The sequence below is a fragment of the Bufo bufo genome, chromosome 1 (assembly GCF_905171765.1).
Source record: "Bufo bufo chromosome 1, aBufBuf1.1, whole genome shotgun sequence".
Classification (NCBI taxonomy): Eukaryota; Metazoa; Chordata; class Amphibia; order Anura; family Bufonidae; genus Bufo; species Bufo bufo.
In genome coordinates, this window is record NC_053389.1 from 265,308,465 (window position 1) to 265,335,716 (window position 27,252).

The following is a 27,252-nucleotide window of genomic DNA, read 5'->3' on the forward strand; positions in this document are numbered from 1 at the left end:
CCACGCCTCTATTGTATAAACCACGGATTAGCCCCTCCATCATACATGCGCATTACGCGACTTCCGTTTACATCTAAATTTCACTCCCGTTCCTTTTGACAAATATTTGCCAACTCCATTCTAGTCACTACCATACACACATTTACTGTAGTCACAGAATCCTTTCCTTTCATGTGCGCGTTATGTATTATGGGAATTGTAGTTTTACTTCCTGGCCCATCGGTAAGATCGCGATTATAGATGAAACTACAACTCCCAAGAGTGATTGAGCGCCAAGCTTGATCACATGACGGCGTTTGTCCTATCAGGTAATACCCGGCCGGAAGTTGTCTTGTGTGCGTTCCATGCTGTAGAATTTAGTGGGATTTTTGGACTGGTGCAGCTGTGGTGACCGGGTGACATGTCGGAGAAGGCACTGCGAGTGTGAGTATGTGTGAGGGGAGGCGGCGGTGAGACAAGTGCAGACTGGTATTCGGATTCCCGCCGACGGCCAGTATTTCAATAGAATCTTGTAGATCTGAGGGCCGGCCGCTATACAGCCACGAGGAACTTTCCCCATGTGGGTGCCCTGCAGAGGAATTGTATACAGATTACAGCAGGGGTTTCCCACTAACAACACTTATCCCCCCACAGGAGAAAGGACCTGTCTGATGGGGGGACCCCAAGCCATGAGAACAGAGGTTCCCCTGAGGCCGGATGTATTTTGTGGGCTGCATGTTTGCAAAATAGGGATATGGGCCAGTTACTGGCTGCATTTCTCACGGAAGTGCCTGTTCTTGTCCCCAAAAAAACGGACAAGGGCAGGACACGTTCTATTTGTGCGACGGGCACCTGGATGCCATCTGTATCTTTTGTGTTCCCATAGAAATGAATTGGGGCAGTGTCCGACCTGCAAAAAACGTAAATCGGACGTGGAGCAAAACTATGGTCGTGTGCGTAAGTCCTAAGGGAGTGTAGCGTTGTTACACGTGTGACCGCTGCTTTATTCACTTACATGGAGTCCAGCTTCTGGATAATGAGAGATCTCTGGGTCCTCTGAATGGATGGGGCGGTGTTACTTATAAGTGACCACTACTCCATTCACTTATATGGGGTCTCGCTGCTGGGACCCCCAGTGGTAATGAGAGCAGAGATCTCTGGGTCCCCTGAATGGATGGGGCGGTGTTACACGTGTGTGACCACTGCTTTATTCACTTACATGGAGTCCAGCTGCTAGGACCCCCAGTGGTAATGACAACAGGGGTGTAGCCGTGCAGCTTGGCTGGTTACCATGTAGCCATTAATTGAATAGACAGCAAGTTTTTAATGAGTTAATTAAATACCGCCACAACTTGCATGGCTGCATTTTTCGCGGACACACAGCGGCCATGTCTCCCGTGTCACGTTGCGTGGCCATACACTAATGGATTGTGAACGTGTGAGTTCTAATATTCCTATGGATCACAGTAGAGGGGGCTTACCCTACCCTCCACTGTGATCCATAGGAATATTAGAACACACACGTTCACAATCCATTAGTGTATGGCCATGCAACGTGACACGGGAGACGTGGCCGCTGTGTGTCCGCGAAAAATGCAGCTATGCAAGTTACTGTTGTGATTGCTGGATCATGTGACATTGTGTCCTCTCTTTACAGATTAGCCTGCGGTGACGTGTATGGAAAGTTTGATGTTCTGTTCAACCGCGTTCGTCAAATTCAGAAGAAGAGCGGACAGTTTGATGTAAGGAAATTGAACAGCTCCGCTAAGTGTTAGGCCACACAATGACATTTGGTCACCCCTGTGTTTTGGTATGATGACTACAGTCCTGCAACCTCTGTTACCCTGTGTGAAAAGCCAGGCTGTGGACAAAGTTCTGACCTGTAGTCTCTCTTGACATGTATGTCTTGGGGTACTTTCACACTAGCGTTTTTGTTTTCCCGTTTTGAGTTCCGTCACAGGAGCTCAATACCGGAAAAAAAAACTGATCAGTTTTATCCTAATGCATTCTGAATGGAGAGCAATCCGTTCCGGATGCATCAGTTCAGTCCCTCTTACGTTTTTTTGGCCGGAGAAATTACCGCAGCATGCTGTATTTTTCTCTCCGGCCAAAAATGCTGATCACTTGCCGGAATACCGGATCTGGCATTAAGTGTTCTGGCAAAATGGATCCGGCTTTCCGGTCTGTGCATGCACAGACCTTTTTAAAAATGCAAAAAAATAAATGAATACCGGATCCGTTTTTACGAATGACACCGGAGAGACGGATCCGGTATTTCAATGCCTTTGTCAGACGGATCCGCATCAGTCTGACAAATGCCATCAGTTTGCGTCCGGATTGGCGGATCCTCTGCCGCAAGTGTGAAAGTAGCCTTAGTAATTACTTTCATTCCCCACGTAATAACAGTTCTGCGGCATCTATTTCTATGAATCTGTCTTGTGCCATTCCTTTATTATTCCTGCCAGAAGTAATGAATGAATTATTAGTATTATTATTTGTAATGAAGGTGCAGATGGGTGTTACCAGTCGGGGGCTGTCCCTGCACAATCTGACATCATCCAATCAGTGCCCCCAGTGTCAGATTATGCATAGATACACACCCCCATCTGATAACACCCACCTGGACCTTCATTGCTAGTAATTCCGAACTTCTAGCAGGAATAATAAAGGAATGGCTCAACATAAAGTCATAAGTATAGGTGCTCCTGAATTGTTGTTATACAAGGAATTCAAGTAGTTACTAAACATACATGTCAGGAGAGGTTACAGGTCCTCTTTAAGAAAACTTTACTGCAACTAAAAACTGGTGCAGTGCCCTAGCCCTAATGGATATCACTATACAGGTAATTTGCCTGCTAAGGCATCTCAATGGCGTTAGGCACTTGTACTTTAGTCCCCCCTCCCTGGATTCTGCCCTTTCCAGGGTGAACAATTCATCTTGACACCCCCTCCCCCAATGCCATCTTATTTCTGAATATCGCTATATTTAGTGATCGTCCTTTTTTTATTCCTTTATAGTTGTTGTTATGCGCTGGAAGTTTTTTTGGGACGGGCCCTGAAAGTGAAGCCCTTTGGCAGGAGTATAAATCTGGAGCAAAGCAAGGTATGTAGTACAGTGCAAATGGAAGCAAAAAAAAACAAAAACATTTCAAGGGGTTTGAAATATTGATGACCTGTCCTCTGGATCAGAGGGGTTGCAACTGATGAACACCCCTGCCCATCAGCCGTTTACAGGGGTCGCAGCATTCGGTCAATACCGAGCATAAAACTTTGTTCTAATATGGTACGGAGCAGGAGCTTCGCTTAAAATTTGTACTGTAAAAAAACATTTCCCGAACTCTGCAGAGTAGGGACTGTCTCTCTCCAGACTCGATTGCAGCTCCTTCATTCTGCTGATCATTGTGGGGTCCAGGGGTTGAAGCCCACCTACTGTATCACTCATTGAGGGCCTATAATCAAGATAGACATGGTATTGTGTCCTATAAAACCCATTTGAGTACCCTTGGGGCTCGTTCACACGACCGTGTGAAGCCCATGCTGTTGACCGCAAATTGTGGTCTGCAATGCACGGGCCCTGTCCGTGGGGCAGCCGCATGGGGATCACTTGAATTAGTCTGCGATCCATCCATTCTGAAAAAAGATAGAACTTGCGCTATCTTTTTGTGGTGTGGAGGCACGGAACCCCAGAAAGCACTGCGTAGGGTTCCGTTCCGCATCTCTGGATTTGCGGACCCATTGAAGTGAATGGGTCCGCATCCGTGATGCGGAATGCACATGGAACGGTGCCTGTGTATTGCGGATCTGCAATACGGCAACGGGCAGCACACGTTCGTGTGAATGAGCCCTTATGTTGAATAGTTCTTTCTGCCATGGTATGTTTGTACTAATAAACACCTTTTCCTTCTTCCACTTAGCTCCTATTCAGACCTGTGTCCTTGGGGCAAATAATCAAGAGACAGTAAAATATTTTCCAGATGTTGAGGGCTGTGAATTGGCTACTAATATAACCTACTTGGGTAAGTGATTCTCTGTACGTGAGGCTATACAGGAAGACATTCCACTGCTCTTCCCCGTTCACTCATAGATGGAGCACTTTCATGAATATCTTTCTAGAAATGCTGGCAGGACAATAAGGCCCTATGCACATGTAAGCATTTTGTGGTCCAAAAACGGGATCTGCAAAATACGGAAGCAGTCAGTGTGCTGTCTGCATATTTTTTGCGGACTCATTGACTTCAATGGGACCGCAGTCCGCATTTTCCTCACCACATTCTAAAACGGCGTAATTTTGTTCTTGTGCCAAGAGGGCTTAGGCCCCTTTCACACGGGCGAGTATTCCGCACGGGTGCAATGCGTGAGGTGAACGCATTGCACCCGCACTGAATCCTGACCTATACATTTCTATGGGGCTGTGCACACGAGCGGTGATTTTCATGCATCACTTGTGCGTTGCGTGAAAATCGCAGCATGCTCTATATTCTGCGTTTTTCACGCAACGCAAGCCCATAGAAGTGAATGGGGCCGCGTGAAAATCGCAAGCAAGGGCGGATGCGGTGCGATTTTCAGGCATGGTTGCTACGTGACTATCAGGATGGGGACCCGATCTGTATTATTTTCCCTTATAACATGGTTATAAGGGAAAATAATAGCATTCTGAATACAGAATGCAAAGTAAAATAGTGATGGAGGGGTTAAAAATAAAAAAAAGTTTAACTCGTCTTCTGTAATGTTAAGCTGCCAGGTAAGGACCTGTGTTGACGTCATCACATGGTCCCTCACCATGGTGATGAACCATGTGATGAGCACAGTGACTTCATCAAAGGTCCTATTCCTGTGCACAGCAAAGAAGAAAACGGAAGAGAAGCCGGCTGCGCGATCAAGTGGATTAAGGTGAGTTAAATTATTATTTTTTTAACCCCTCCAGCGCTGTTTTTACTATGCATTCTGTATTAAGAATGTATTATTTTCCCTTATAACCATGTTATAAGGGAAAATAATACAATCTACAGAACACCGATCCCAAACCCGAACTTCTGTGAAGAAGTTCGGGTACCAAACATGCCAATTTTTCTCACGCGCGTGCAAAACGCATTACAATGTTTCGCACTCACGCGGAAAAATCGCGCATTTCCCCCCAATGTAACCGCTTCTTATCCGGGCCAAAAACATGACGCCCGTGTGAAAGAGGCCTTAGTCTGACAGCAGGGCTGCTGTGTCATGCCGCCTTCTGGTGTGGTGACTCCAGCGGTCGTGTCGTGGAGCCACGCCAAATTAGAGTAGGTACTCACTCGTAGAGAAAACCTTGGCGTGGTCAGTGGGCTTATGCATTTTGATCAAAACGTATACAAATGGCTCATGTTCAGTATGTAGATTATGGGGCTGTATACTATTAATTGTGCTGAGAAGCAATGATGAATGCATAGCGTGTGGATGTGTGATCCATGCTTTTCTCTTTTTGCTGCATATTGTATTTCTTCATTTTTTTTATTTACCATATCTTGTATTGGAAAAGGGGGAAAAAATCCTTTGTGGGTAACCCATAATTTCGCCAATGTTTTTTGGGGTTTTGATATTACGATGTTCACTAGTTACTAAAAATTACATGATGTCCTTATTCTGCGAGGCAGTATGATTATGGCAATATCAAATTTGTATAGCTTTTATTTTGTTTTACTATGTTAACCGCTTCCAGATCGGGCCATTTACCCCCTTCCTGACCAGGCCTAATTTTGCAAATCTGACATGTCACTTTATGTGGTAATAACTTTGGAACACTTTTACTTATCCAAGCCATTCTGAGATTGTATTCTTGTGACACATTGACTCCAATTTACCATTAACATGAAGTACAATCTGTTTCACCTTTTTATTTCTAAACAAAATCTAAAGGTTAACGTAAACTTTATTTTTCCTAAATTTGAATCTCTCTGCTTTTAAGACAGATAATGATACCTCATAATATACTCATTAATTAACATTCCCCATATGTCTACTTTATGTTGGCATCATTTTAGTAATGTAATTTTTTTTTTTTTAGGACGTTAGGTTTAGAATTTTAGAAGCAATTTTTTAAATCTTTAGAAAATTTTCAAAATCTTCATTATATTATTATTTTTATTTTTTTAAGAACCAGTTGAGTTCTGAAGACATTTTGAGAAGCTCACATAATAGAAACCACCCATACATACCCCATTTTAGAAACTACACCCCTCAAAACTATTCAAAACTGGTAATAGAAACCCTTTAAGTATGCCACGGGAATTAAAGCAAAATAGAGGTGAAATGTAAAAAAAAAAATTTTTTGCAGATTTTCCAGTTTAATCACATCAAGGATTAACAACAAAACAAACCAATATTTATTACCCTGAGGGCTCATTCAGACGGCCGTATGCTGTCCGCAAAAATACTGAATGCTATCCGTTTTTTTGCGGATCCGCAAAAAAACGGATCTGCAAAAAAACGGATAGCATTCAGTATTTTTGCGGACCCATAGACTTCAATGGGGCCATGTCCTGATTTTCACGGACAAGTATAGGACATGTTTCATTTTTTTTGCGGATCCGCAAAAAAACGGATAGCATTCAGTATTTTTGCGGACAGCATACGGCCGTCTGAATGAGCCCTGATTCTGTAGTTTACAGAAACACCCCACATGTGGTTGTAAACTGCTGTATGGGCTGATGGCAGGGCGCAGAAGGCAAGGAGTGCCATATGATGTTTGGAGGGCAAATTTTGTTGAAATGGTCTTAGGACGCTATGTTGTAGGGATCGACCGATTATCGGAAGTACCGATATTATCGGCTGATATTAAGAATTTTGCACATTATCGTTATCGACATCTAACCTTGCTGATAATGCGTATAAAGCGAATACTACTGAGCGCTTAAGGAAGCGCTCACTAATATGCATCGGGAGCAGGGAAGAAGCGCAGCAAGCGCTTCCGATACTCGCCCTCCCTGATCTTCTTTGATGGGGCCCACGCTGCACTGTCCTGACCCCGTACAGCATCAGGATGTAGTATGACCTGATGCTGCACGCTGTCAGGTGACATCGCGGGCCGGAGCGCATCACGGGCCGGAGAACACAGGGGAGCGCAACACCGCACCCTGAGATGAAGAGGAGCCGTGGCGCAGGAGAGGTGAGGAGTTTTTTTTATTTTATTAACCCCATCAGGCCTCAGATGAATAAAGTCAGTGAGGGGGGGGGGGGGGGGGGGGGGGGGGGGGGGGGGGATGGTGTGGAAATTGGCATTTGGCACTAGTATATTATAAATTTGACTACCAACTAAGGGCTTTATTAATTTATAATTTACCGTACATTTATAATCTACTAGTGCCAAATGCAAATTTCCCCCACCTCACCTCCGCCACCAATGATAATATAATAAACATTTAATACAGGAGGTGGGTGCGGCACCTGAGGGGTTAACTGCCGCTGATCGCAGCTCCCTGCCAGCACCCGCCTCCGCGATTTGTATTAAACATTTACTTTCATTGGTGGAGCAGTGCGCCCGCCTCTCTCTCCTCATTGGTAGCAGCGGCACGGGGGAAAGGGAGAGACTAATTCCTTCTCCCTTGTGCTACTGAGAACACGGAGCGTGCTGAGCGCAGCGCACTCATGTTCCCTGATACTAGACTGTGCAACAGTGAAGCCTAGTATCGAAAAAAAGCAAATCCTGGTACCGAGGTCGATACCAGGCAAAAGTATCGATTGGGTATCGAAAATTCGATACCTGAATAAACCCTAGTCCTAAACTGTTATTTCTCTATGGGGACAGAAAATATGCGGGCAGCACACAGTGTGCTGTCCGCATTTCCGTGTGGCAGCCCTGAACTTCCGGGCCGCGGCTCCGCAAAAAATAGAACATGTGCTATTCTTGTCCGCAATTGCAGACAAGAATAGGCAGTTCTATGGGGGGTGCCGGCCGAGTGTATTGTGGATCCGCAATACACTACGGATGTGTGAATGGACCCTTAGTCTAACAGTAATTCGGAAGTGCATTCCCTCAACAGCTTTCCCCCCCCCCCCCCCCCCCCGAGACAGATAACAGATCATCTTGCATAAACCCAGACATAAGTAGCAGCAGTACCGAATGGCATTTTACTCTTTGTCCATTGAGAAGAAGAAGAGCAACGATATTCCCCAGGGGCAGCAGATCATCAACAACGCACATCCACTCAACATTCAACCGATTATACTTCTCAAGCTCTTATCAAGAGCCAGCCAAGGGCTGCACACTCCGGATCTATCTGTCCATAGGCCCCAAATAGCCTCAAATTTCAAGAGACAGTTTCTTTTAAGATAAAACCCCCTTTTCCAACCGAATCACTACATTCAATCTGGCAATAAACTCTGCTTCGACCGGAGGAAGAGGCTGAATCCACTTCGCTGCCAATGTTTTACGTGCCTGGTATAGTATTCTATTTATTCCTGTAAAAACAGGTGATTGCAAATTATCCGTATCAAAGATGCCAAGCAGGCTTATTTTGGGATCAGGAGAAAAATGTGCACTATATACAGTATTTATCAAAGGTAATATGTCATGCCAGTAAGCTCTCAAGGCACTACAGCTCCACAGCATGTGAAATAGATCAGCCTCCCCACACCTCGGACAGCAGGAATCTCTTCTGTAAGCTGTTTTAACCCTTAGGATACCCTTTTTTTTTTTTTGCGTTTTCATTTTTCTTCCCCATTTTCCGTGAGCTATAACTTTTTTTATATTTCCAGTCACATAGCTGTATGAGAGCTTATTTTTTGCGGGACAAGTTGTACTTTCCAATGCCACCATTAATTATGGCATAAAATGTAGGGGGAACGCAATCCCACCACAGTTTTACGGGTTTTGTTCCCACAGCGTCTTGTTTATGGCAAAACTGACCCATGCCCTTAATTCTCTGGGTCAGTACGATTATAATGATACCCTACATGTATAGTTATTTTTTTGTGTGTGAATAGTGTAAAAATAAATTTAAAACTTTGAGAATTACATTTTTTTATTTTTTTTTCACATCACCATATTCTGACCAAGGGGGCATTTTTTTTTTTATTATTGCGTTGTACTAATTTTGAGCTAAAACTATTTTTTTCAATTGCCCATACTGACAGCAAAATAAAGTAGAGACAGGTGAGTTGAGTTCAGCGGTCTGTCATTTATAGGTTAAAAGTAAGTGGTTGCCGAGAACCAACATCACAATTATTGCCGATTGGGCCTGGAAAAGAGTCACAGCCACCTGAGAAGAGTCATGATTATTCCTGCTCTCCTGCCTATCTGCTGATAGACTTCTACCTAGTTGTCTCCCTTTCTCTCTAGGAGAGAACTGCCAATCATCAGCTGAAGGGTGGGGAGTGCAGGAGATCATAAAAAACCATGACTCTTCTCAAGTAGATTTGACTCTTTTCCAGGCCTGGTTCTCGGCAACCACTTACTGTTAGCTCATGAGTGACACACCGCTGAAATCAGCATTTCTGTCACAAATTTATGCTGCCCTCAGTGAGGTTAGCATAAAGTTGATGACAGGTTCCCTTTAAAAATATTGAGCCCTTTTTTTCTGTACATAGCTCAGATGCTCTAGTAGCAGCCTCTGGATTTTCTTTTCTGTCATTATAGCTCAATTCTTATCTTGCTGATGAGAATGTGGCTTAAATAAGTGTTTATGACCTCTTAGTAATTTAGAGATAATTATCTATTAGATGACTGCCACAAAGTGAAAGTACCAGTCACAGTTAGAAAAACAGTTAACCCTTTGTGACAGAACGGCTCAATATTTTTAATAAAGACCAATTGTGAAAATATGATTTTTTAGCCACAAATGAGTAAAATGCAATCAAACAAAAATTGCCTCCGAAGCTGTTCATAGCCTTTAATTTAAAATAAGCCCACAACATGTTTTGGGCTGAACATGCATAAAAGTTGTTAAAACATTAAAATGGACCCTTTCACCTCCCAACTGGTTTGATTTATGTGCAAGAGTGTCACCTATTATAGAAATTGTACAGCTGATTTGTGTGAATATACCCTTCTGGTCTTCTTGTTCTTCCCATTTTTTGGGTAGAAGAAGGAAAGCCAAAATGGGTATATAATGTGTAAATTAGCTCCAATCCTTTGATAAACCTGAAATGATGAAACCGTGCTGAAGGAGACGACGCGTCCATTGCAATAGGTTATCGACTTTTATGCCTGTTCAGCCCAATACATGTTGTGTGAGTCACTTACCTGGGGAACAGATGGAGTCAGGACACATTGTGGGAAGAATGGAAACAAGAAGAGGCAGTGTAATGCCTTATTCACATAGTCAGTGTTCGGTCAGTGATTGTGATCCAAATTCAGGATCGGAGCCTCCACAGACATAAAGTATAAGGGAAAGATCTGCACCTTTTCTGTGTTTAGAGCGGCTCCTGGTTTTGGCTCAAAATCACTGATGGAAATCACTGACCAAACACTGTGTGAATAAGGCATAATGCTGTGAGCAATTTCCTGCTGGGAAACCTTGGGTCCTCACATTCATGTGGATGTTCCTTTGACACGTGCCATCTACCTAAACATTGTTGTGGACCAAGTACAAACCTTCATGGCAGTGGTGTTCCTTAATAGCCTCTTTCAACATGATAATGTGCCCAACCACACTGCAAAAATTGTTTAGGAATGCTTTGAGGAACATGACAAAGTGGTCAAGGTGTACAAGGTTTGGCCTCTAAAGTTCACAGATCCCAATGTGAACATCTGTGGGATGTACTGGAAAAACAAATCCAATCCATGGAGGCCCCATCTTGGTGCCAGATACCACAGGACACCCGATACCTGTGGAGCCCATGCCCCAACAGACCAGAGCTGTTTTGGTGGTTTGAGGGGGAGCTTCACAATATTAGGCAGGTGGTGCTAATGTTATGACTTGTCAGTGTATCTTCCACTCCATCGATTGAATTCAGTGTAAAGTCTAATAGTTCCTGTGTATGTCTTGTCAAACCTTGGTGACCGTGTGACTAAATGACTACTCTATGGCTGCTATATCTTATTGAATTCTTTGGTTACAGCTCCAAAAGAAAGAGTTCTTAGCATTGATTAGTTTCTTTAACTGGTTGTATGTCCATTTGCAGGTCGTAAAGGAGTATTTACTGGGGCATCTGGCCTCCAGATTGCCTATCTAAGTGGCATAGATTCCTCCAGTGAGCCTGCTCCTGCCTACTGCTTTGTTGCAAAGGAAGTCATGTCATTGAAGATGTCTCTTACTGCAAACTCAAAATTCAGAGGTGTAGATATATTGCTGACGTCTCCATGGCCCAAAGATGTCTGGAATTATGGCAACGCTCCGGTGTGTAGCTTGACTTTTTATTTTTTCTATTCTTCAATTAATCTAAGCACAGTTTATATCCACATTATTGGGATAGTGGCTTAAGTTGTAAACGCTCCCGCATCTCTTCCATCTTATTGTTAGCGGAAGGGATATCTCAATGGGGCAGATATTTATCAGTTTCGTTTTATTTTGTGGATCCATTGTAACAATGCATAAAACGGTCAAGAATAGGACATGTTCTATTTTTTTTTTTTTGCAGGGCTACGGAACAGACATGCTGATGCAGACAGCACACGGTGTGCTGTCCGCGTTTTTTGCAGACCTATTGAAATGAATGGGTCCGCATCCTATCCGCAAAAAAAAACCAGAACGGACACGGAAACAAACAACGTTGGTGTGCATGTAGCCTTATGCTGGATGAAAAGCTGGTGCATTTTAGGCACTTTTGTCTACTACACCACTTGGTTAGCTTACATTGTGTCAAAATTTTGTTGCAATTTTGATATCCCATCTCACCTCCTTCTCAAGCAAAATGTGTGTAAAACTCCTAAAATACCAGTTTTGTGGTGCAAATCAAACCAGAATTCTGGTGCATTTAGTTTGGCAAGTATCCCTACAGTGTGACTGTTTTTAAGCCCATTCTACTTTTTGCTTTAGAGTGGTTGTCCCATCTAGATACCTCCACCCTAGAAAGAATCGGCCCTGGTGATCAGCTGAGATCTCCAAGGGAATCTGTGTCCCCATACATTACCATTGCAGCATTTGATGGAGAGATGATACATGGCACACATTGATATGAACTAACAACTGTGTAAGGCAGGGGGATGGAGGTCCCCTATGTATTTCCATGTTCCCTAATAAGTGTATGGATGATTTTGTACTTTTCCCACATTAGCTATTGTACTACTGCACCCAGTGGACAAGTATAAGAATATGACTAAGGCCTCAAGCACACAAACTTATTTTCTTTCCATGTCCGTTCCTTTTTTTGCGGACTGTATATGGAACCATTCATTTCAATGGGTCCGCCACAAAAACAAACGGAAGTTACTCCATGTGCCTTCCGTAAAAAACAGAACATGTTCTATTACTGTCCACATTACGGACAAGGATAGTGTTGTTCTATAGGAGCCAGCTGTTCCTTTTTTTTTGCGAACCGCAAAATACATACGGTCGTGTAAGTGAGGCCTAAGAGAATTTTTAGAAGTTACTCATGCATTACTACTTGTCCTCAGACTGACGTAGACGTGAAAACCTGCGGATCTGCGTTGGTAGCTAATCTTGCTGCTAGCTTAAAGCCACGGTATCAGTTCTCTGCACTGCAAGGAGAAAACTACGAGCGGCTTCCATACAGGTAGGTAAGGACTCTTAATATTATATCTTAGTGTGTATGGCTTCCCTCATCTGACAGATTCCTTGTTGATTGAGATCATTTTTTACTTTTTTATTCCCCCCCCCCCCCCCCCCCCCCCCCCCCCCCCTTAAAGGGGCTGTCTACTTCAGCACGTCGCATTTATCATGAAGCAAAAGTTAATACAAGGCACTTACTAATGTACGGTCATTATCCATATTGCCTCCTTTGCTGGCTGGATTCATTTTTCCATCACATTGTACACTGCTCATTTCCATGGTTACGACCACTCGGCAATCCACCAGCCGTGGTCATTGTTGCACACTGTAGGAAAAAGCGCCAGTCTCTCTGGTGGCCGGAGCCATGGGAGGGAGTTCACATATGATGGTGCTTTTTTCCTATAGTGTGCATGTACAACCACAGCTGATTGATTGCAGGGTGGTCTGTAACCATGGAAACGAGCAGTATATAATGTGATGGAAAAATGAATCCAGCCAGCAAAGGAAGCAATATGGGTCATGGCTTGTATTAACTTTCTCTACATAATAAATGCTATTTGCTTTTAACTTTTTGGTATTAGGACATGTGTATTACCTATTTTATTTTTTTATACAGAAACCATGTGGTCTTGCAAGAAAATGCACAGCATGTCAGCCGTTTCATAGCGTTGGCAAGTGTTGGTAATCCTGGTAAGAAAAAGGTAAAGTAAGGTGAAGCAATTTTGCAAATATTGATTCAAAAAATGTCTGTTTTATATCTGCAGCTCGTTTCTCCAGGGTTATGGACTATAAACCCTAGGTAGTCAGATCCTGAATTCATTCCTCTTATGGTCCCTTATTTCTTTAGGCCATCCTCAGACACAATATCCAGACTTCCTCTGGTTCCTCAGAACCGTATTTACAGCACCATGGAAGCCTATAGTGTTCTCAGTGCTCCAGACTAAAAAAAAATACCTAGGAAATTTAGAAGCCAAATTAAATTTTTTGTCTGCAAATTTAAATTAACATATAATTATAATAAAAAAAGACTTGGAGGAGGAGGTGAGATGCAGGCCACCGTAGTGAGCCAGCTCTACCTACAGCATACTTCCTGCCAGCACTAGTAAACCTATAGGAGAATTCAGCACCACCTACCTCTTACATCCAGTGACCTCTCCTGTCATGTTGACGTTCTCTTTCCTTATCTCCTCAGTTTGACCCAGACCGCCATGACAAATTCTTTCAGCCGCATCTCATCTTTAGAGTTTGTTAGACATGTTAGATTTCTTAGTTTTTTCCATAATCCTCCCCAAATTTTCAACACAAACTCCCCATCCTGCTGTTTCTCCCAGTCTTGTGCCCATTGTGCTCCCCAATGCCCCCAAATACTATACTGCTGAAAAAAAGTGACCCCAGTAGAAGTAATGTCCCTATAGTGCTTCCAGCAATTATAATTCCCACTAACGGGCCCCCCAGTAGTAATAATGCCCGCAAAAATGCCCCCAGTAATAATAATAAAACTATATCTTTAGGGACACTATACAGGGATTATTACCTGGAGCACAATATATAATGTCCCAAATATTCCCCTGTAATAGAAATGCCCCTACAAGGCCTCCAGCATTAATACCCCCTATTTTACCCCTAGTTTAAAACAGCAGGCAACCAGCGCCAATGGTGCCCGCTCGCGAGTACATGTACGGAGCTCGGCGGGAAGGGGTTAAAGAGGTCCCGTCTCCTCTCCTGACATGTGTTTTAGCAACTACTTGCATCCCACTTTGTAACAATGCTGGAACATCTATTCCTGTGACTCTATGGGGGGATGTTGCAAAGGAAAATGGCTTAGTTGCCCATAGCAATCAATCAGCTGCGAAAAATGAATGGTGGAATCCGATTGGTTGCTTTGGCCAACTGAGCCATTTTTCCTTTATACCAGTTTTCAAGTTTGCAGTGAAGGTCCAGTTAGGTGTTGACAGTTGGAAGTGTGAGCCTGCACAGTCTGACAATATCCAATCAGTGCTGCCGGTGTTAGACTGGGCAGGGACCCCCCACCCAACTGGCAACACCCATCTGGACCTTCACTGCAAACTTGCTAGCAATACATCCATAACTTCTAGAAGGAATAATAAAGGAATGGCACATCATACAGTCATAAGAATAGGTGCTCCAGGATTGTTATGACATGGAGGATGCAAGTAGTTACTAAAACAGACCCGTCAGGAGAGGCAACAAGTTCTCTTTTTAATATGGATTGAAGAACCGCCCGTATGACCGTTTTCTGAAAGCGGTCCTAGGGTCCTTTCACACGTCCGTAGTGTATTGCTGATCTGCAATACACCCGGCCGGCACACCCATAGAACTGCCTATTCTTGTCCACAATTGCATAGTTCTATTTTTTTCGGGAGCCGCGGTCCGGAAGATCGGTGCGGCGCTCCGGAAATGCGGATGTGGACAGCACACTGTGCTGTCCACATCTCTTCCGGCCCCCATAGAGCATGAATGGGTCCGGACACCTTCTACGGATGTGTGAATGGACCCTTAGAATGTTATACTTGAACGTGATAATACGGTAAATCTGTAGGTATTATGCTCCTAAGCCCCCCCCCTACACACACACTATGTGCGAATGCAGATTTGGAGCTCTTGACTGCTGCTGTGTTCAAATGGTAGGCTGATTGGTGGGCGTTCCAGCAGACGGACCCCTATCGAACTAGTAGCTTTTACTGGAATACCACTTTAAAGCACATCTGTCAGCAGATTTGTACATATAAAACTGGCTGACCTGTAACGTGCATGGCAGCTGTAGACATCTGTGTTGGTCCCATGGTCATATGTGCCCGCATTGCTGAGAAAAATGTTTTAATATATGCAAATGAGCCTCTAGGAGTAACAGGGGCGTTGCCGTTACACTTAGAGGCTCTGCTCTCTCTGCCACTGCTGCGCCTTCTCCACTTTGACAGGTCAGGTGTGATGAGGTTTATAAAGTTAATAAACAATGTCCAGCTCCTCCGGAACGAACCTGGTAAGTTCTCAAGATATAAACAGCAGGAAAAAGTTCCAGCACTATTGAAGATTCTCTTGCTTTGTCTTTATTTTCGGTAACAAATTACATAATGTGGACACTATCTCACCCCCCCGCACATTGACGCGTTTCGAATTATACTGTTCTTAGTCATAACTGTGTGCACTGCCTGACCCTCGGGGTTTAAATAGATCCATTCCCCCCCCCCCCCCAGGGCGAGGCAAAGCACTTACTCCGTCCTGTGCTACACCCATTATCTACATTTTACATCAAATTAAAAAACAACACCTATAAATCCCACAAAAATGCGAAATGTGAGATACAAAAACGCCCATCTAGGACAAGGTCACATCGTGCGATCACTTCATACATTCCAGATCAGAACCCTGATCACGTGCAGTTTTGCCTAGAAAAAAACATTGCATAATGTGAACACAGTGTAATAAAAAGCATACAAATGAGAAGCTAAAATACAAAGAAAAACCTAATTGAATAGGAAACCTTCTAATAACACTTGATAAAACATCGCAATGGCTGTTAATTTGCTTAAACATATGATATTATAGCAATATTAGTAAAAATACAAATCTTTTTTCAGATTGAGACCAAATGGTATCTGGTATTCAATCTGAAGATCCAATATGCCTCCCGCTGCAAAATCTTTCTTCATGTTACCACCTCTGGGCGGGACCACTGCCTTTTCAATCAAACGTACAGAAGCTATTTAAACTGCGATTATGTTCTGTAATCAAATGATTTGCTGCATTTGATATACCCGTCGCTAAAGGATTGGAAAAATAACGGATATGTCCCCGCAACCTTGTTTAGCATTTTCTGCTAGAGCTCCCCACATACAGAAGATCACAGATTGTACACCTAATGACATAAATAATACCCATTGTGTTACAATTTGGGCTTATTCACACAAACGTGTGAAGCCCGTGCTGTGATCCGCAAATTGCGGTCCGCAATGCACGTGCACCGTCCGTGGGGCAGCCGCATGGGGATTGGTGACCCATTCACTTGAATGGGTCCGCGATCCTTCTGTTCTGCAAAAAGATATAGCATGCTCCTATCTTTTTGCGGTGCGGAGGAACGGAACCCCAGGAAGCACTCCGTAGTGTTCCATTCCGCATCTGCGGATTTGCGGACCCATTGAAGTGAATGGGTCTGCATCTGTGATGCTGAATGCACACGGAACGGTGCCTGTGTATTGCGGATCCACAAATGCCATCTGCAATATGGCAACAGGCAGCACACATTCGTGTGAATGAGCCCTTAATGTACCGCAACTTTTTATCGGGAACATTTCAGTGTGTCGAATTGTGAAACTTTTTTGTAGGTAGGGCATATCTGCACGTTTTACAAGGATGTCCTCCACAGTTAGTGAAGCCTAAATATTTTAACCAAGTACCTGATGGTTTATTTGCGGTACGTGTAAACCTAGATGGAGAAAACACTGGCCAATGTGCTGGGTCTTCTCGACACTATTCTGCATCCATTTTTCAAGATGTCATACAGTATGTCATCTTCATACAAAATTGGGAGACCTTTTTTTTTTAATCGCATGTTGTATTTGTGTGAACTGGCGACTATGTCAGGACAAGTGTAGGTTGTTCAGAGGTTATTTTATCTTTTTTGATGGTATTATTTCTTGAAGGTTTGAACAATAATTCTGTTTTAGATTTATTCCTGGCTATGTTCAAACCTCTGGATAACCTCTTTTGGTCAGGCGTGTTCAGATTGACTGGGATTTGCTAGAAAAAGCAACACTTGTACTGCAATTTTTGCGTGCACGTATAAATTCTCCAACTGGGATTGCTTTAGGCCTCATGCACACGACCGTTGTGCTGTCCACATCCAGTACTCCGTTCCGTGGTCCGCAAAAAAAATATAACCTGTCGTATTCTTGTCCATTTTGCGTACAAGAATAGGCAGTTATATCAATGGCTGTCCGTACCGTTCCACAAATGGCGGAAACGCACACAGACGCTATCCGTGTTTTGCCGATCTGCAATTTGCGGACCACAAAACACGCAACGGTTGTGTGCATGTAGCCTTAAGTGTGTAAACAGGATGATGGCTATTGGCTTTTTAGTATTGTATTTCCTGAAACTTCTTTGCGGAACGTTTCTGTACAAATAATTTGGTTGTGATTCCCCGTCAGTTTCAGGTCCAAAAAGCTAGTAGTGTGTGTAAAGTGCCGAGTAAATCTTAGATTGTACGGATTATTATTAATGCAATCAATGAAGAACGGTATGCGTACACATCGCCGCCCCATCCATATCAGGAGCAGGTCATCGATGTATCTGCCATACCAGACCACCATGCACGAAAAGGGATTATTTTCAGAGAATATATAACGTTCCTCCCAATAAGCCAAGGTTAAATTTGCCAATTTGCTCCCATAGACACGCCCCTTGTTTGAACAAAAAATGTGTTATCAAAGGAAAAATAATTGTCATAAGGAAAGATGTCACAGTTGCAGAGAGAGCAGAGCCTTTAGGTGTAATCACAACACCCCCGTTGCTCCTAGAGGCTCCTTTGCATCTATTAAAATATAGTTTTTCTCAGCAATGCTGCACATATGAACATGGGACCAACACAGATGTCTTCAGCTGCCAAGCGCACATGTGACAGGGTCAGCTAGTTTCATAGGTATACATTTTCTGAAAGATGCCCTTTAAGTATTAATGGTACATCCCTATGACTGACCGTCAGTGTGTGGCACCTGGCAGGCAAGAACTGCATCACTCGTATGTTAACTTGGTTAGGGCTGAGCTACTTCAAAAGCCACAGTGTTTCGGCAAGAGGGGTTATTGGGGTTGTCCAGTTTTGGAGGCAACAACCCCTGTGGTCCTAACATGTGCCCCTTAATGGTGTTTCCGGGATTTATACTCGGGATAGGTTATCAATATCAGATCGGTGAGTATGAGCTGGTTGAAGAGAGGGCTGCGCTATGTGCTCATTGTTTACCTGCTTGCCGTCGACATTGCAGCGGTGAGCATGTGTAATTACAAGGAGTCACATTCACTTCTATGGGGCGGCTCCTTCCTATTCTAGTGTATAGGAACGAGCCGTCCCATAGAATTGACTGGGACGGCTTCTTGTGTTGGATCCCTGCCAATCTGATATTGATAGGTCATAAAATCTCGAAAAACCCATTCACCTGTCGGTGGTCCCCCTTCAGAGTATATGTTCTGTGTATGTCAAATATGGGAGGGGGGAGGGAGTCAAACAGGGACTTACTGATAAGTTTTCTTCTGCATTTAGTAACGGTAAAGCTAACCCCCCCCCCCCCCTTCCCTTTATTTCATTTCACAGTATATCTATGCATTCAGCATTGTGCCAATTAGTCAGATGGATTCAGCGGAGCTTGTGAAGCAGCCACTGGATGTCACCGAAAACCCCTTTAGGAAATCTGGGAGAGATACCAAGAAAACGTCAGGAAGTAAAGCCTTAGAGGAGGTAAAATGAGCTGGTGTTATGTAAAAATGTATCTCCCCCTCCAAAGGTTAAAGCTTAAAGGGGGACTCTCGACCTAGACAACAGTCTGTAAGCTTGGGTCATACTCTGTGTCACCACTAGATGGCAGCGCTCCGAACATCTCCACTAGGCTCTGAGCCTCTTTATGACTCTGCTTCGTGTTTTCATTAATCTTTCCTAATTGCCAAGCAGTTCTAATTAACTTCGGACTGTGACTTTCCAGAAGGCCCTGGTGTGTAGTGACACCACATCCAGCTATTCAGGCGGCTTCCCTTATGACCTTACAGATTTAATGTTGTTTCAGACATTTGCCTAATTTACTGATTAGTGTAATGTGGCTTAGTCTCCTTGTTGCAGATGCCCGCTAATGACTTCATTTCTTACATCTCCAGGAGGAGGAGGCCTCTCAGCAGTTTTTCTTCGACTTGAGTAGGCAGCAAGGAAAGAAACGTCATCCGGACGGGAGGGGCGGACAAACGGCAAAACAGCCAAAGAAGCACCGTGAGTGACTGGGTTTCCACTTATGGGAGCATGGAGTGATACGTCTCTGAATATAGCTTTACACACTGTATATAGTAACTTTGACAATAAATGTAGTGGTTAACCCTATGATGACCAGACCTGTTGGCGATTCAAAGGGGAATTCCCACGTGGTCGTAATACCTGGCCTGTGGCTGCGGTTACAGAAGCAGCTAAGCAATCTGTGTCCGTAACTCCAACAGCGGATGGCAACTGCGCAGTACAGTCACAGACTTCGCTTCTATGGGAGTTATGGAAATTGCATGGCACAGCCTGTTTCCGAACCAGCTACTGCACACACTATTCTGCAAGCTTCAGAGCTAAAATCTCCCAGAAACACGTCTTGCTCTGGTAAAATTTTCATTCTGGGAGGGCTCATCCTTTCACAAGAACGCAGTACACTCTCCCACTGATTTATGGGACGCATGACTAGGCTTTGTAAGCGTGTGTCCGGAGGCACGCTTGTCAACTGTTTCCAGTGACAACCTGCAAAACGCTAAATAGAACTACACTATTTAACTGTATGCTAGATGAAAAAGCTTTTATTAACATAACCTTCTGTCTAATAGCTCAGCCAACTGGACCCTGCTGGTTTTGTCTTGCCAGTCTTGAAGTGGAAAAACACCTGGTGGTCAGTATTGGGGAACATGTAAGTATCAGAGGTTACAAATGTCTACACTAGATGGCGCCAGCATCAGTGCGTTAACTGCTTATCCGGACAGTGTAACTCGACAACTAGCACATCCGCAATACCCAGTCCCCATAGCTCTGTGTGCTTTTATTGTGTAAAAAAAACCGATTTGATACATATGCTAATTAACATAAGAGTCATATCTTACTTGTGTGACCAGAGAAGAGTCATATTTTCAAGCTCTGACTCATCTCGGGTTAATTTGCATATGTATCAAATCCGTTTTTATACACAATAAAAGCACACAGAGCTATGGGGACTGGGTATTGCGGATGTGCTAGCGGCTATCTAGCAACCCATGTCCTCACCTCTATACCCAAAATCCAGGTGACAGGTTCCCTTTAAAGGGGTTTTCAAGTAATTAAGATTTTTAAGCAAGTGTCCGCAGCCTGCCCCCTGAAACTACTTTCACACTTTCGGGAGCAGGGGAACAGCCTGCCGGATCTGTGCTAACGCTAGCCCACAGCTCCGCCAGAAGTCAGCTCCAGCCCCATTTACTATAATGGGGGCGTGCTGTAGTTTTTTGTCCGGCCGCCTCTCGGCATGTCAATAACTGGCTGCGGTGGTCAAGTGACCCGAGTCAAACAGGATCTTGATGCGGGTACACCAGGACCAGCGGCGCATGAGTGGGAGAGATGTTGCCGGAACCCAGGTAAGTATGCTCATGACTGCAGGTCCTGGCGCGCTGAAGGTTCTGAAATGAAGCACAGCAAAGGTGGACAACCCCTTTTAAGAAAATAAATAGTTTCAGAGGTGGATCTTTCCTTTTAAAGGGGCACTCCAGGAGAATATGATGGTGTTATACTTCGTGCAGAGCCTGTATGGGCCAAGCATGACTCACAGATTTGAAGAAGCCATGCTCGGCCCTGCACCTGGCACTCAATGGCTCAATAAACAAGACCCCTTTAATGTAAAATAGCCCAAACATGGAGGAAAGAATTGTCTAAGAACTTCGGAAACCTGCACTCCTGTTATGACTCTTCCTGTATGGATCTCATGATAATTGTATCCACAGTAACATGGTCCTGGCTTGTGCCATGTATTCAGAGGACTGGAAGATTTGCCATGACTACCTGATGTCACACTTGTTTATTGCACAGGTCTGCTTTAAAGTGGTGGTTTTTGTGAAGTAAACTTACCATTTGCACATAATACTGCAGTGTGCATGTTCTTCAAGGAAATCAGTCAGATGTTACCTTTAACCCCTTCCTGCCCCTTGACATAATAGTACATCAAGGTTCTTTTACGTCATGGTCCTGAGCAGCTGTGGCCACATCAGAGGTTGCTGACTAAGACTACTTTCACACTTGCGGCAGAGTGATCCGGCAAGCAGTTCCGTCGCCGGAACTCCTGCCGGATCCGGCAAAACGTATGCCAACTGATGGCATTTGTAAGACTGATCAGGATCCTGATCAGTCATAAAAATGCATTGAAATGCCGGATCCGTCTTTCCGGTGTTGTCCGGCATTTATTTTTTTCACCTTTTTTTCGGTCTGCGCATGCACAGACCGGAAGGACTGATCCGGCACTAATACATTCCTATGGGAAAAAATGCCGGATCCAGCATTCAGGCAAGTCTTCCGTTTTTTTTTCGCTGGAGAAAAAAACGTAGCATGCTACGATTTTATCTTTTGCCTGATCAGTCAAGAAGACTAAACTGAAGACATCCTTATGCATCCTGAACGGATTACTCTCTATTCAGCATGCATGGGGATATACCTGATCGGTTATTTTCCGGCATTGAGCCCCTTTGACGGAACTCTGTGCCGGAAAAGAAAAAACGCTAGTGTGAAAGTACCCTGAGGGTGGGTTCACATCACGTTTTATGCCTCCGTTTGACGCATATGTAACAAAAAAAAATACATAAACTCGGCACACCATGTTCTTGTATCCTGCACAGTCCAGTAAAAAAAAGTGTATGTTTTTTTACAATGGAACTCTATGGTGAGTGAAGGCCACTGTATGGCATCAGTCTGAGGCATCCGTTTTAATGTATACGTTTTTTGTATAAGTTAAAAGGATGGGAAAAACATAATGTAAACCCAGCCTAGCAGCTGCCAACCCCTTAGACACCACAGTCAGTAGCAACGAAGGCTCCCACTGTGACTGCATCAACCTGATTGTGGGGTGCCGATGTGTTGTCTCTGCAGTCGGAGGTCTGACAAAGGCCCTTCATCGTGTGTATATGCATATAAGGCCCTGTCTATGGCAGTATGTAAAAAAATAAAAATAACAAGAATGATACTAGATTATTATAATTTTTTTTTTCCCCCTCTAAAAAAAGTTTATTTAGCTAAACTGTACATATCAGGTATTGGTGTAAACATAATGTCTTTGTAGAATAAATATAACACTTTATTTATGCCTTTAAGTGGACAGAGCTTACTGCGTATTATTTATACTGTGCATTGAGCTCAAGTATGTAGGAGTAATACAGAGCATCAATCTCTTAAAAAAAAAAAAAAAAAAATAGATTTGTTCAAAAATCTGCCTGCTTTAGCAGCGAGGGGTTGGCTCTGCTGCTCAGGAGACTTCCCCCTCCCCTTTGATTGACGGGGCCAGACACATGGCCTGGTCCTGGTAATCTCGCGCCTGCACTTTTGCTCTGCTTAGCAGTGCAAGTGCAGAGATTCTGCTGCTACTTGAGCAGCACAGATGCAGACTGCGCATGCGTATTTTTTTATTTACCAATGTCTTGTTTTGGAGACTTGGAACTTTGTAAAGAAATGCAGAGCATCAACTGCTAAAAAAAGATATTGGCACAGATTTCTTCAAAAGTCAGCCTGCTTTAGCAGCGAGGGACTGGCCCAGCTTCCCAGGAGTCTCCATCTCTCCTGACCCTGTGAATCTTACGCCTGTGCCGTTGCTCCGATTACTGGCACAAGTGCAAATTCTCTGCTACTGCTACCTGAGCTGCACAGTTGCTGGCTGGTTACACCTGGAAGTGTACCAGCGCATGCACAGTTGTCATCTGCGTTGCTTAGGTAGTAGCAACAGAGCCACAGTCTGAGGCTAGACCCTCGCTGCTCAAGCAGGCTGATTATTGAATGAATTTGATTTGCACAAATTGATTCACTCATCGCTAAATATATTAGAGAACACTTTTACAATAACGGGGTTTTGGGACCTGCAAAGTATTGGTAACTACTACACCTTTGACATGAAGTTCATTTTCCTTCCAGTGCTATGTCGCTCTTGCTAAGGGGGGCCTGACGTCAGACCACGTTCTCATTCTGCCCATCGGGCACTACCAGGCCATGGTGGACCTCTCTTCTGAGGTGGTTGAAGAATGTGAGAAATACAAAGCTTCACTGAAGAGGTTCTACAAGTCAAAGGGGAAGAGATATGTGATGTTTGAGAGAAACTACAGGAGTCAGCACCTTCAGTTGCAAGTAAGTGCCATAGTTTTCCTGAAAAAAAAAAAATACCTAAAATATTCCAAAGTTGTGATGTTATCGCAGAGGCTCATCTGTTTAAATTGTGGATTAGTCTGATAACATCACATAGATTATAAGAGTGGCGGAGTCTGAAGAGGTCATTTCCAGATGTATGCCCTCTCTGGTACTGCTTTAACTGACAGCTCATTATATTTCATTAGTTTAAGTCTGTAAAGTCAGGTTCTCCTGTCTTGCATGATGATATAACTGGTCTGAGGGATGACCGCTCCCAGTGATGACTTACCTCTTAAAGAAACTGTAACCTCACAGCTTTCTTTTGCAGTCCTTTCATTGTGTACTTCTGTTTTGTGCTTGTACAGTTTGAGTTGTATGTTTCTATAGACCTTGCCCTAGGTATAATTCCATATCCCTTTAGGAGAGTTCCTTAAAGGGGTTTTCCATGATTTTTATACTGAATAGGACATCAGTATACAGTTCTATTGGAGAGCTCTCTATTCTATGGGCATTACTTTTGTAATGAAGGTGTATTCTTGTTTCTTAAAGGGGTTTCTGTTTTTCAGAATATGGATGGCCTATCCTCAGGATAGCCCGCCAACTTCAGATCAGTGGGGTCTGACTTTCTGTACTCCGAGTGTGCGGCCCCTTCATTACTCACATTGATCTGTCCACTTAGTAGCAGCAGTGCAGAATATTGCACCAGCGCTGCCAAGCAGGACAGGCCATCACTTTTCTGATCCAAGAAAATCCCTTTAACATAGAATAAGTTGCCACAGTTTGTGGCTTTTACTTCATTCTAAAGCATTGCACTTTTTTCAGTATATTGGTGAATTTCTTAACCAGGTGGTTCCTGTACCATTAAGCAGTTGCACTACAGAAGACATTAAAGAGACCTTTATTTCTCAAGCTCAGGAGCAGAACATAGAGCTGCTGGAAATCCCGGAACACACCGACATCAAGCAGGTAAGTTATGATGTCCTCGCATTCATCTTCTGGTGACAGGCCAGCCTTAAGTTTTACTTACAGCGTTGTCTGCTGGTGAAATGTAGTATTGCATGCCGACCATTTAAATTAATAGCTGAGCCTGTAGAAGGGCTCTTGTCTTCAGGAGGCAACTCCTGTCATTTCATTATAAAACTCTGTGGCTCCATCTGAGTTTTTGCCTTTTTATTTTTTTATTTTTTTTAGATTGTACAGCCTGGAACCCCATATTTTTATGTCGAATTGGATAACGGAGAAAAACTTTTTCACAGGATCAAGAAGAACTTTCCGTTGCAGTTTGGAAGGTATGATCTTACAATAATTTCTTATCATGCTGAAATTTTAAACAGTTGTCATATCAAAAGCATAGTAATGAGGATGTGCGATTTAGATTCTCTCTCATATTGAATACATTGTATAGACTTTCTCTTTTTTCCCCCCTCTGGATCAGCACTCCTCCCCATTCGGCTCAGGTGCTTTTAATTAGCAGAAGTCTGCAAAGGGTCAATAAATTCCTACCAAATCTCAGTTGGTGTTCCTGAGAGGCTGTGAACAGGTGAGCTCTTTGCACCTGTTCACATTATGCGGTGCTGGACGGTGGCCGTCGCTGCTTTTGTGCTGTGCTGGTGGAGTGATGGGGCCTAGGTGGCTTTGCCGCGCAGTGAGGGCGCTGTGTGGCTGCTGGGTCCCATCGCCTGCTGGTGCGTTGTGGGGGCGCGACTGTCGCCGCACAGTGCCAAGCCAAAGTTAGAGTAGGTCCCCACTTGAAGAGGCAACCTTGTCGTGGTAAGTGGGCCTATGCTCTTTGATCAAACTGTATACTAATGCCTCCTAATAGTGCATAGCAATAGATTGATAATAGTGCTGTATAGCCATGTCTTATCATGCTGAAATTTTAAACAGTTGTCATATCAAAAGCATAGTAATGAGGATGTGCGATTTAGATTCTCTCTCATATTGAATACATTGTATAGACTTTCTCTTACAATAATTTGTAGATTGGGAAGCTCACATTAAAAGAGGGCTAAATATAAAGTCTATGGGGAAGATTCATCAAAACTTGTGTAAAGGAAAACTTGCCTAACTGCCCATATCAACCAATTAGAATCCACCTTTTATTTTTCCACAACTCCTATGGGGCAACTAAGCCAGTTTTCATAGGCACCTGTTTTGATAAATCTCCCCCTATTTCTTCTCTGTTTACTGTCTGTGTTCTCGGTTGTCTGCCTTTTACCAGTATAGGTGGCAGGCCACTTTAAAATGAAAGAACCTATGTGCACCGATTTGTAAGTGACCCACGATGTGTGTTGTCTATTAATTACAGAGAAGTATTGGCCAGTGGAGCCATCTTGAAAATGCCAACCAGAGCTGACTGGAAGGCTTGTACAGTGAGCCATGATGAGGAGGAGAGCCTTGCCAAGTCCTTCAGAAAAGACTTTGAACCCTTTGACTTCTCATTACAAGACTGAACTTTTGTGGTGGTTTTTTATATATTTTTTGTCATCTGTGGGACGGTTTATAAATGTAAAACTGTATTTATCATAAGAGGTATGTGGGATTTAGTTGAATGATCTTTTGCCACTTCCCACGGACCCGTTAAATTATTATATATGAGATTTCCTCCCTTTATATTTGGTTCTTTTTACAGAACAATACAATTAAAACAAAACTAATAAATCGCCAGCATCTGGAACCAGTAGCTTCTGTTTTGGTAATTATGTTGTTCTTCCTTGTAGCATGGAGGTACAGTGTAGTTGCCCAATGTTTGCCATCTGTTAATAGGCAACAGCTCATTTATCTATAGGTCTTGCCCAGCTAGCTTGAGGACCTTTTTTATGAGCCTTTGTCATGTTCACAAGTGGGTAAAGCTGACGCCATACCATTATTACTTTTTGTCCTGATCACAGATCAGATTTATTTATTTTTTGTAGGTGTCCCTGTCCCCCTGAAATTGGCTCCGTTAACTGCCATGCCATATATGTTAATTTAATGAATACATTGAAACTGGGCGGTAAAAGCCATCCAGTTGTTAAAGGGGCATGAAGCTGAGCCACTCGAACTCTATTTAGTCAGTGCGGAAAGCGTCAGAAAGACCCCATCAACATGTCATGAGATTTAAAGGCTCTAAACACTTGTTGGGGGTGTTTTTATTTATTTATTTTTTTATTTTTTTTAGTTTTTTGGCATTCTGTTTATCTTGGGGTAAAATAATTTTCCAACTGGTCTTTGTAAAAAAAAATTTGTCTTCTCCAGCCTCATGTATTGACTGCTCTGATCTGTAACCTTTTATCTCTTCAATCCTGACAGCTCATAAACACTCATTTAAATTCTTATCGGTTTGAGTGGTTAAGGAACTAGCAATAAAGGGCTACAGATTGCGCCTTCTCTGATGGCTTTCACTGAGGAGAAGGAAAAACCTGCAGATGCAGTAAAACTGAAGGCTGTAGAAAAGAAGCTTAAAAATGTTTAATAATGACCAACTTGGGAAAAGTTATTGTATCAGCCCAAGATAAGTAGCATGAAGCAATATAATTCCCACCAGTGGTATACATAGGCTTT

General features: G+C 43.4%; 1 protein-coding gene across 1 annotated transcript; it reads left to right on the forward strand.

Moving 5' to 3' along the window:
* Window positions 1-318: 318 nt before the first annotated feature.
* Window positions 319-26,837, forward strand: CWF19L1 (CWF19 like cell cycle control factor 1). The gene is made up of 14 exons (XM_040439198.1): window positions 319-423; window positions 1,637-1,721; window positions 2,998-3,082; window positions 3,894-3,995; window positions 11,074-11,288; window positions 12,506-12,624; window positions 13,237-13,321; window positions 18,946-19,089; window positions 19,503-19,608; window positions 20,196-20,275; window positions 23,500-23,709; window positions 24,556-24,675; window positions 24,901-24,998; window positions 26,018-26,837. The coding sequence occupies exons 1-14, from the start codon at window positions 401-403 to the stop codon at window positions 26,160-26,162; spliced, it is 1,617 nt and encodes a 538-aa protein (XP_040295132.1). The 5' UTR covers window positions 319-400; the 3' UTR covers window positions 26,163-26,837.
* The last annotated feature ends 415 nt before the right edge of the window (window positions 26,838-27,252 follow it).

What these genes read in the sequence shown, in the direction of transcription:
- CWF19L1 (XM_040439198.1), top strand. Translation starts at nt 401, where the DNA reads ATGTCGGAGAAGGCACTGCGAGT. An exon ending in AACACACCGACATCAAGCAG is followed by an intron (nt 24,676 to 24,900) that starts GTAAGTTATGAT and finishes TATTTTTTTTAG; the next exon opens with ATTGTACAGCCTGGAACCCC. An exon ending in TTTCCGTTGCAGTTTGGAAG is followed by an intron (nt 24,999 to 26,017) that starts GTATGATCTTAC and finishes TATTAATTACAG; the next exon opens with AGAAGTATTGGCCAGTGGAG.